Genomic DNA, 10,981 nt, shown 5'->3' on the forward strand with positions numbered 1-10,981 from the left:
CACACACACACACACACACACACACACACACACACACACACGATATCCTTCCTTAGCCTGATTGTTAATTAGCAAAATATACTTTATATTTACAATTAACAATTTACTAATTAACAATCTAAAGAAGGAGATCACGTAGGCAACTAATCACAACAACAGTCTCTTAATTTTTAGTAGAAAAAAATGTGAATGGTTATTGGTTTGTGCCTTTAAGTTTTATCGATTTACACTTAGATATTTTAATATACTTTTGATTATATTCTCGTGATTTCGTAGTAGAAACTTTATCCATTCTATCACTCCCCTTGTTAATTTTGATGGATTTTGGGAGTCGACCAATAATTTTCTACATTCTAATTTTACTGCTTTGTTTTTTTTTAATGTAGTATGGTCATAAACGTGCAAGGAATTATCCAGAAAGAGAGAATCTTTTAGCTGGTGACCTCAGTCATGTTTACACTATCAGTTACTTGACAGCAGAACCCACACAGGGCTACCTCAGACGGCCCATCCAGCCCTATCCACCAAAATCTCCACAATTTTACCGACCCCAAGGTGGGATGATGAAGAATGCTTTGAAACTTCAATCTTTGGTTATGAAAAAAACAAAATTTTCTTTTTTTTTTTTTTTCAAGATTTGCCTTACAGATCTTGCAAAGGATCTCTTGTGAAGAAACATTAAAAACGTTGTTGGAGAAGTAACTTAGTCTGACTGTGCTGTATAGATTTGAGGTCTACTAGGGTTAGACCTAATTTTCATTTCTATTTTTAAGTATTTAGTGAACTTATAATTGGATATGAGCTTTAGCATTTTTTCTATTAACATGCTATAAGTTGAATAAAAAACAATTGCAATCAGGTTTTAATTTTTTTGTTTTTTGATAGCAATTATGTTCTAATAAACCATGAATAACATTACTATTATCTGTTATTTCTTATTTTCAGACGTTTTGAATAAACTGAATAAGTTTTGTTCATCACAATACCTGAAAACTCTGACTTCACTTTTTTCAAAAATGAAATGGTCTTTACTTTTACTCCTGATCAACAATCAAATATCTTTTCTTGAATTATGAATAACACGAATGGATTGAAATATTTAATTAAATTATCTCAAAATAAACCTTAATTGCTGTACAATATTGAAATTAGCTTGAATTCTTCATAACCTCTGAATAGTGGGTAACCCAACGGGTCACGGGTGGTCTAGTATATTATAATAATCAGTTAAATGTACTGTTTTTGCCAATAGGTAAAGTATAACCTATGTGGGTAATCTTCGTGGTTACATTTAAATATGGTATTATGAATATAATCAATGATGCTTTAACAAGAAAAGAAATTTTTTAATGCCCCTCCCCAATACAAAAGTACTTCTACAGCCCTATGTATTTAATTTCAATGCAAAATCCTGATACTGTAACTAAAGCATGAAATCAAAGGGTGATGTTTCAGAAGTAAAGTATTTAACATTTATGGACTCAAGTATTCTATAACTTGTATGTAAAACTAAATGTGGTGATATTCAGGGGAGGATAGGTATAAAGTGTTGTTTAGTTTTAAAATTAATTACATTTATTATACTGTAATTTTTTCATTCGTTTATAATGAATGAATTATGTATGAAATAATTATTTTATAGATGATTTAGGCCGAACATTCATGATGAACGAACAAAGGTAAATTGGGCAGCAACTGCTTAGTTCACAGTTAGACTTGTAGATTAGTCCTCCAAGACTTTGCAGGTGTCACTCTGAACTAGTCAGTTGCTACTTGTAGATTAGTCCTCCAAGACTTTGCAGGTGTCACTCTGAACTACTCAGGTGCTACTTGTAGATTAGTCTTCCAAGACTATACAAGTGTCACTCTGAACTAGTCAATTGCTGACCATTTCCTCTTTGTTTGTGCATCAGGTATGAAATAAATATTCTTTACCTAAAATTCTTATTTCACTAGTAATTAAACTCCAAAGAAGTCTTTATAAGACTACTGTAGTGAAACAGTTTAGTGTAGTAAGTAAAAATTTTGAAATACAAATAACTTGTTGTTGAAGGTTATGCAGATTATGGTTTTATACTTTTCATAAAACTACTACTAAATCTGTGTACATTCACATGACAAATGGCTTACATAAGTAAAATTTTCTAATTGAGCAGAACATAAAATTATTAAATTTGTTGCAACAAATATCAATATTAAAACTATGTAATGAAAAAAGTAAACTATTATCTTGGGCAGAGATATCCACAGGTTCAAGTTAGAGGTATCATGAAACCAATCTGTAGAATAAGATTTATTCTGATTTAAAGATGTAATTCCAAAGAGTCTTCTTTTTTTTTCTTGTGTGTGTGTGTTTAAGTTTTAACGTTTTTCTTACATTGCTTAAGAACATGGTGTGTTCCATTAGATGCTTGTTAACAAAAATAAAAAAACATACATCAGTAAGATCTAGAAGTAGATTTAGTGCAGCTCATCTTGTATATAAGCTGAAAGTAATATTACAACTTCATTCAAGTACAAATTTACTTTAGTGAAAAGGGCTGAGAACAACATGCATTTGCAGGATTTTAGATTATTGTGATTACAAATCTGGCCTTAAATCAACTGTATTTTGTATATACCTCCCCTTTCTCTTCAAACTAGTTGATTATATTATTAAAATAATGTAGCACACAGAATCCTTAATTATTTCTCTACATACAAAATTTGTTTCATGCAAAAGTCACTTTCTGATTAGCAAACAAAATGAATTAAAAAAATCAGAATATGAAAACTGCAGAAAAAGGTTAGTCTTATTGTGTATGTCTTATCTTACATAATAATAATACATCATTCCAAACATTTGTTAATAAAATGTAGATGTATCAAGACATCATATGGCTATGTTTTTTGCTTTTTTTTAAAAAACTTAATTTTGTCAATATAAATTGAATTTGAATTTAGGTTATCTTTAATCATATTTAATAGAATTGGCCAGTAAGTAAATTTTTTTTCTTGATATGTATTTTCTGTGTTTTAGAGCAAAAAGCAAAAAAAACAACATTACCAAGAACACCAGTACCAAAACAAGGTTTGTTGTTTTTAACATTCATACAGGATTAGTTTGAATATTGACTACAAACTTTAGTTTGACTATTCACTATTGTAGGACTTTATTACTTATAAAATGGGATTTTCACATAACTACAAGCATATTCAGTGAGGTATTTGTTATAAATGTACATAAATATTAGTTTTCTAAAACTTTTATTTATATTCAAGCATCTACATGAGTGACTTAAAGTAGCCTCCATCTCCTTAATCAATCAACTTGAAAATCTTGTTTACAGGGATAAAAGGAAAACTTAAAAATGAAAACATAATTTATTAATATGGTTTTGGAACATGCAGTGCTGTTACAAAACTGCTAAAAACATTTTATTTTACATTTGAATATGGTTTCATGCATCAGTTTACATTTTAACAGAAATGGATGTTTGACTTAAGTCGTAATATGTCGGTTATTTTCATTTCCAATGAAAGTTGTTCCCACTTTTAAAAATGTTTCTTTATAATTCTTATGTCACTTAATTATATGGGCTAATATCCAAAAATTAAAACTTGGGTAAAAGATTAAAAACTTTACTCATAGCTGTCTGTTTTAGAATTATTGAATTAATAGATGTTAATTAATACTTGTGAATATCTTGTATAACTAATTGCAACTATAGATTACTGTCTTTTTTTATTGTTTTCCTTTTCATGTTGGGACTACTAAAGGAATGTCAGTTTTAGGTAAGTAATACATTAAGTTTAATTGTTGTTTTAAATTATCAATTATCAAAATGAAACAGCATGTTTTGTGTGTGTGTAGTGGCAAAAGAAAGTATAAATATATCAAAAAATTTTTAGTTCTTCCATGAACAAGTTTTGCATTTTACAAATATTATATTAACTCATAATTTAAAAAAACTTTCTATGGTATCAGGTTTATTTTGTGTCATATGATGTTATTTTTTTATTTAAAAATTTATGTTTTAGTGTTTCTTTAGAAGCAAATAGTTCTTTAGCATTAAAGTATAATTTTTCAATATATTTTATTCATTTTAATAAGTATGTTATTTTCAGGTTTTCCAGATATATATCATCCTTTTCTAAAGAAAAATTATTTTTTTTTTTTGTTTGTTTGTTTGGGTTCCAGTGGAATCTATTCAAGCTAGTGTTCCTCGACCTCGTTCTCCATACATGAATAATGAAGAGCCAATAGAACTGTCCCAGTACCCCGATGCCCATCCTCCCAAACCTACAGAAGTTGCCAGAATTGAAAGAGATGATTTTCCTGCACCACCTTTTCCTTACACTGATCCTGGTATGTAGATATGAAATAATCTTTTCTTTAAAAAAATATTAAATTTATGTTAGAGTTTCATGATAACATGCAAAGTGAATGGACATAATCCCACCAAAAAAAACCTGAACTAAGGTTTGGCTAGTCAGTATTCTTTATTTGAAAAGAAATAGTTAATATATAAACCCCTATACAAGCAAATTTAAACTGACATTATGATGTCTTTTTTATAAGAATTCTCAATGAACAAATGTCACAAGTAGTCACTCTCAGCCATTAAAATAATTATCAGTCTTTTTGCAAACACAAAAAACACCTCCAAATTATGTCATAACACATTGGCTTCTAGAAAAGAAGATTGAGTAGTTGATGTATCTCAATTCATACGTACACAGAACTAGCTGAGCACAGTACAACAGTATGAGTTATAAACTTTCTATAGCAATGTAAAAGAAAAAGGATATTGCTGCACAGTTAGTTGTCTTGACCAGTAAAAAAATCTATATATATTTTATACATGAATATAAGTTAATTGAAATGCAGTAGAAAAATACAACTACAAATAGGAGCATCACATGTTGATTTTCTGAAAAGAAAACATTATTTGTACTACAATTTAGATTCAGTTATTAATTCTGTACCTAAATGAAAATTTGAAATAAGCAAACCTAAAAATGTAATAAACAATGGAAATTGCACCATGGGATAGATTTTTTAAATTTTATCTGTAAAAAAGTCTATTGCAGTTGCATTGTTGATGCTGATCTTTAAATTTGCTTTGAAATATGTGTACAAAGTTTAAAATTTGAACTTAATGGGGTATATTTAAAGCGTAATAGATATGATTTTAATGAGACTATCTGCTCCTAAGATTGAAAGATAAACATCTTAAGCTCACTGGTTCTAATTTTTGATTTAAATGTTCTTCTCTTTCACTTTACTAATTGTGCAAGATTTTTTTAGTAGAATGTAAAAACACAAACACTTATTTAACACTAATGTTTAGAACGTAAACAACTTTGGAGTGGCAACTCCAAAGAGTTTGAAGTTGATGAGACTGACCAAGTAGATAGAGAGGAGGAAGTGCAAGAAGACCCACGTTTAAAAAAAGAAGAGCAAGAGTTATCAAAAATAGCAAGTGGGATTGGCAAGGTAAGTTAATAGCTATTTTTAAAAATAACGATTGTACTGTTTCCACTAGTTATTTCCTAATATTTCCATCTGTTTGTGTTTACTAGCAATTTCTAATCACAAACACTAGTTGCTTTTAAACATTTACAACTTTTTGTATCTAATCAACTATAACTGGCCAATTCTAACCATTACCACTAGTTATTTGTAAACTTTTGCTACTATTTACTTTTTTAAAATTCTCCCCATTTGCATTTATCAGTTACCAATAGTTGCTTCTGTAATCATAGGCTATTTTCAGAAAGTTACCACTTTTTATTTATAAGTAGTTAACAATTCTTACTTACTTACTTTAAAACTGTTTTTTTTAATCAGTTACCATATGTGTTTAGTATAGAAGGTAAAGCTTTTTTTTAGTTTTAATAGCTCAATGAAGTATAAAAATGTTTTTAAATAAACAAAGGTTAAGCTTATAGCAGAAAATTGTTCTTGTATCAAACATTTCGATTTATGCCTAAACATCAAATTATTGGTTCTGTGAGATTGTTCTGATATGTGATTGGTACATAATAAAGGGTCCCCGCAAACACAGTGTCACCAGGTTTTTCATACATTGAATGGTCAGTGTGTTAATAGACAAGTTGCACTGTTTCTTAGAATTTTGATACTTTTAGTAAACTGTGCTAGAAATATTTTGCAATATATTCATTGTTTATAAATTGTGATATTTTGGTACAGTGGCATTTGAAAAGGAGTTGCAAACATGCAAGTAGTGCTAACAAAAATGAAAAATCAATAGCTTTTTACATTGAAGTTATTACAACATTAGTCTTTTTTTTCTTTTAATCATATATACAAAGTTAAAGAAATTTTTACCTTTCCCAGGTATTTCTGAAGACTGTGCAAGAAAGAGAAAAAATACGGGCATGGAAGATAACACACGTTGATCCTCGAAATGCTTCTCGTGCTCCCTCTGCCAGTCGTGAGGTTTCCATTAAGCTCCGTTATGACAGTCCTGTCAATGCCTGTAAGTTACCAAAATAAAATTATCTTTTTGTTTTTAGTACATTTTTTGGATATATTAAATGTTACATAGGAGTTTTAATGTAGAAACTTATGAATAATTAAACAACATGTGTATCATCTTACAGATTTTTTTTTGTTGATATATAGATTTTTCCCTTCTGAGCTACAAAAAAAAAAGAAATATACATATGTATAAGGTAAAACAGAATGTCTAAGTTGCTATGTTAGTTTATCATTTATATTAAAGTGAGAAATGTTTTGACCCTTTTGCTATTTCAAACAATATTTAATTCCTCATTTTTGCCCAAACATCAGCACTGTAAGAAAATTGTTTATCCTTGCCACTAAATCTTTCACTTTACAGCTTGAAGGTGGGAATTATTCCCAAATAGTATGGGAAATCCTGTAGCTCCAGTACTTGCCAATATATTTATAATAAGAATTGAAGACACTGCTTTCTCAAATTCACTTTATAAACCAATTTTTTGGTTTTGAAATGCTGATGACATCTTCTCAGCTTTTGATAACATTAATGTAATTCAGGAGTTTTACTCATCTGAACCAGATACACCCATAAAAAAGAAATTGATCACAAATTGTCATTTCTAAATATTCTTGTTAAAAAGACAAACACAGGCTTCCAAACCTCCATATTTTGTAAGAATACTCACACTGGACTTTATGTTTCTTGGAAGTCTTTTCATAACCAATGCCAAAAGGTATCAATACATATAAAATCATAACTTCCAACGTTGATTGTTGTGCAAAAAAAAATTCCCTTCCAATGTTGTTAATTAAATAATTGCTTCTTTTGAAAATAAGCCACAAATTGACACAGAAAATGATTTTTTTTTGAAAATGTCCCTGTCACTTGTATTTTACTATTCATTCCAAACTTATCTCATGCTATCAAAAAAAAGTCTGGTGAAAAACAGTCAGAGATCATAAATTTGACATTAAAGTACAATTTACATTTTTACCTGAAAAGAAGCTAGGTATATGTATAATGATACTCCAGGAAATGTGTATACAATTGAATGTACAGATTGCAAAAGCAGTTATATTGGTAAGGCTAACAGATAACTTTCTACTTAATTGTGGGAATGTCTAAAATCTCCGTCTCATGTTTTTGAACATGTCTATGAAAACCCATTCTTTTTATTTTTCCCAGGTAAAAATCCTCAGCAGAGAGGACAACATTAATATATGAAAAACAAAAGAAGCCCTATTAATTAAAAAATATAACTCCATTATTAACAAATACTAAGGTGTTTGTTTAGATCTATTTTAATTTCATTCTCTTTTGTTCATAGAACATATTTCAATACTCAGACTTGGGCTTATACTTAAAATTGACAGTTCATTGATAAATTTTTATTGTTTACACTTTCTCAGTCGTGTGCTTGTAGATTACCATCATTATATGTTTTTTGTTTTAAATTAAATTATGTTAGCCCCAGTTCTTGTATAACACCTGGTGGTGCCAGGTAAACCTGGTGAAACATTGGGAATAAAATAAACAGTTTTAATATGTACAACTGATAAACAATTTGTATGAATTTAATTCTCCTGCTATTGGTCTCTCATAGGACAAGTAAATCCAGCAGGAATTTAGCACATAGTTTTTATCAGTATAAAAATTAGTTAACAATCAAGATATTCATCCACTTAGTAATCTGTTAAAAGCCATACTTAATTTTTTTTCTTTACAGTACAAATAGATTGCTTCTTGGGGAGATGAAATTATCAGACTATAAGCAAATGGAATCTAATATCCAGCTGATAATAAGAACTATATAATATGTGTGTGTGTATGAAAACAGAAAAATAGGCTAACATAAAATTTAGTTTTTGCTTCCTAAGTACTTCAAGTAAATGTGTTGTGATCACCAGATTCGTAAGTATTTCAATGTCAATGAGCTAATTTACAAAGAAATTGTTTTTTATACACTTAATTTGACTTTTCAGACAAGCTATGTGTTTGGTGAATGGTGTCTCTTGCCAACAATGAATATCTATTGTATTTGTATAAATGGATAAAAGCTGTGTTTTTACAAGAAAAAACCACATTGATGTTTCAATGCTTTTTTTTCTGGTCAGCACCATCTCGAGCAATGGATCGACCCCGACCATGGGAGGAAGATGAATTTGATCGAGGTTCTAGTAACAGATCATCCTTGGGTAAATCTGGTCACATCACACCAACCTACAATGGTAACCAAACCCAAATGTATTAACTGAAGATTTAAAGTAGGACCTTTTATCATAATATCATAGAAAAAAAATAACCAGCTTCATTCATTATTTCTGAATCAGGACAAAAAGAAAATGTTAGATAAATTCTATATAAATGTTTGAATTTATTGATGGATGTGTACTTTTGTACTTCTTTTTTAAATTCTGTAATATTCTAAAGAAATTATTGATAGTCCATATCAATCAACATAAGTAATTATAAGATCATGGTTAATCTTAAACTAACTTCAGAGGGCAGTGACTTATTTATCATTTAGTGTTTAAAGCTTAAGAAGAACGTTTCAGCAAGAAAAAATAAATATGGCAACTTCATGTACAGCCTGCACTGTTCTGTATGTATCACAACTGAAACTCGTACTACAACATCTAGTGTAGAAATGTAGCTTTCTTTTCTAGAAAAAAAAGAAACATCTTAAATTAATAAGTCAGTAAATAACCAAATGAAGTAGTTATGTAATAAAATATTTGTAAAAGATAGTGATATGTATTTGGGTGATATTACTGGAAATTAAGTTGACAATTTAGATATTTTGTTTTTTTTGTTTGTTAATTTACGTCTTGAACACAAAACCATTTATTTCTTTAGTTCTAGTAAACTGGGATTAAAATAAATTACTGTAATTTTAAATGTCAAGATACTTTTAATTCGTATTTATGTACCTATTCTTTTTATATTTTATTATTTTCTTCAAGATTTAAATCTACTGACATTTTATTTAAATGGGATTGACAAAATGTGTAAGAAAACTTTTCTACTTTATTGTTACTTAAATATCTGCTATCAGAGTCAGTGTAGTAACTGGTTTTACCGAGCATACATTGAAGGTTTTTCCACAAGTTCTGTATATTTATTTTTATGAATAAAATACCATATTTAGAGTTTGTATAAATATGTTAAAAGCTTTCTAGTTTATTAAACTCAGTTTCAGTGCCATTATTCTCCACATAAGTGTTTTAATGATTTTAGAATAATGTCATTGTTTTTTAATTGCTGAATTTTATGTGTTGTGCTGTTTAATTATAGTGATATCTTCACTCCGGACAGTACCAAAACCAGGTTATGGATTTGCAACTAAGTCTTCCACGCTTCCTGTTGGTGGCCGAGATTACATGGTAGGTATAGATGCATTAAGAAAAAACTTTACTCTTTAATAATCAGAAATTTGTGGAAGAATCACTTGAATGTTTTTTATCCGGTTGCAACTTATCCTTTAGAACAGTTTTGCAGCAGATACAGATAAGCCATCTAATAAGAATTAATACTTGTGTATAATTTATTAGCCTTTTTACCAATAGGAAGGCTATACAGTATACACTAGCAGAAATGCTGCCATATGGATGGCTGTTTGTGCTAGTAATTCATATCTCATTGAAAAATTTAGAAAAAAAAGTGAACATTTTCTAAAAAAGGATTTTTTTCTGGAAAGTACTGCACGGGAAAGTGTTTGAATTGTGCTCTTTAGTCGTATGCAACTCATTGCATCAAAATGATTCAATGTATAGAGCTCAAAATTTTCATAAATTTTACTGATATAAACTGTAATGTTTTTATATATTAAAAGTGCTACCCTCTATTGAAAAAATAATAGTTTTCTAAGACCTCCAGTTTTTCAGTACCACATTTAAAAATTACATCAACAAAGACATAATCAAACCCTCATGTACAGTCCTAGTTAAAGTTGTGTTCTTGTTGTGAGGAGAGCAGTTTTAGTTAATTTGTGTTCTATTATAAACAAATGATTGTTTCACATACCAGTTATTTTTATAATTGTCTGAATCTTGAATACCCTAAGTGTGAATTTTTTTATGGATATTTGTTTGTGTTGTCATTCAATAGAGGAGTTTTGGTTACATACATATTCTGACGTGCATGCTATGTGCGTAATAGGAAGATATATAGTTATACAAACTGAAATTCTGGCCAAAAGTAATGCAGCAGTGAGAAAAACTCTAACAATAATACCAAGTTACAAATTATAGTATGGGGAGTTATAAGATGTATCTTGGGTTTTGAGGTATCTGAAGAAGTAGGACCTACAAAGTGGTAGGGATACAACGACTACCAGATTTAACCTCATTTTGCATGCCTCACCTTTAAAAATATGTCTCAAATGGTGCCACTGCTGAATGTCAGTGATGGCATGAAAGTAATATGTAATGAGTAGCTCCCTGGTGGGCTTAATTGTCGGAGTTTCAATTAAAACTACTCGTTACACCAAATTTATTTATTGGAGGATTTGT

The 10,981-nt window shown here is 29.3% G+C and overlaps 1 protein-coding gene across 2 annotated transcripts in view; it reads left to right on the plus strand.

Annotated features, from left to right (window-relative positions):
• LOC106463999 (actin-binding LIM protein 2-like) overlaps positions 1-10,981 on the plus strand; it is a 51,598-nt gene that overhangs the window by 22,568 nt on the left and 18,049 nt on the right. For both annotated transcript variants that reach the window (XM_022391656.1, XM_013924103.2), the window contains exons 10-17: positions 387-555; positions 3,020-3,070; positions 3,760-3,774; positions 4,181-4,348; positions 5,334-5,479; positions 6,344-6,485; positions 8,585-8,698; positions 9,765-9,853. In XM_022391656.1, the coding sequence (XP_022247364.1) occupies positions 387-555; positions 3,020-3,070; positions 3,760-3,774; positions 4,181-4,348; positions 5,334-5,479; positions 6,344-6,485; positions 8,585-8,698; positions 9,765-9,853 (894 nt within the window). The remainder of the gene's footprint in view (positions 1-386; positions 556-3,019; positions 3,071-3,759; positions 3,775-4,180; positions 4,349-5,333; positions 5,480-6,343; positions 6,486-8,584; positions 8,699-9,764; positions 9,854-10,981) is intronic.

Source organism: Limulus polyphemus, unplaced genomic scaffold, assembly GCF_000517525.1.
Source record: "Limulus polyphemus unplaced genomic scaffold, Limulus_polyphemus-2.1.2 Scaffold1537, whole genome shotgun sequence".
Classification (NCBI taxonomy): domain Eukaryota; kingdom Metazoa; phylum Arthropoda; class Merostomata; order Xiphosura; family Limulidae; genus Limulus; species Limulus polyphemus.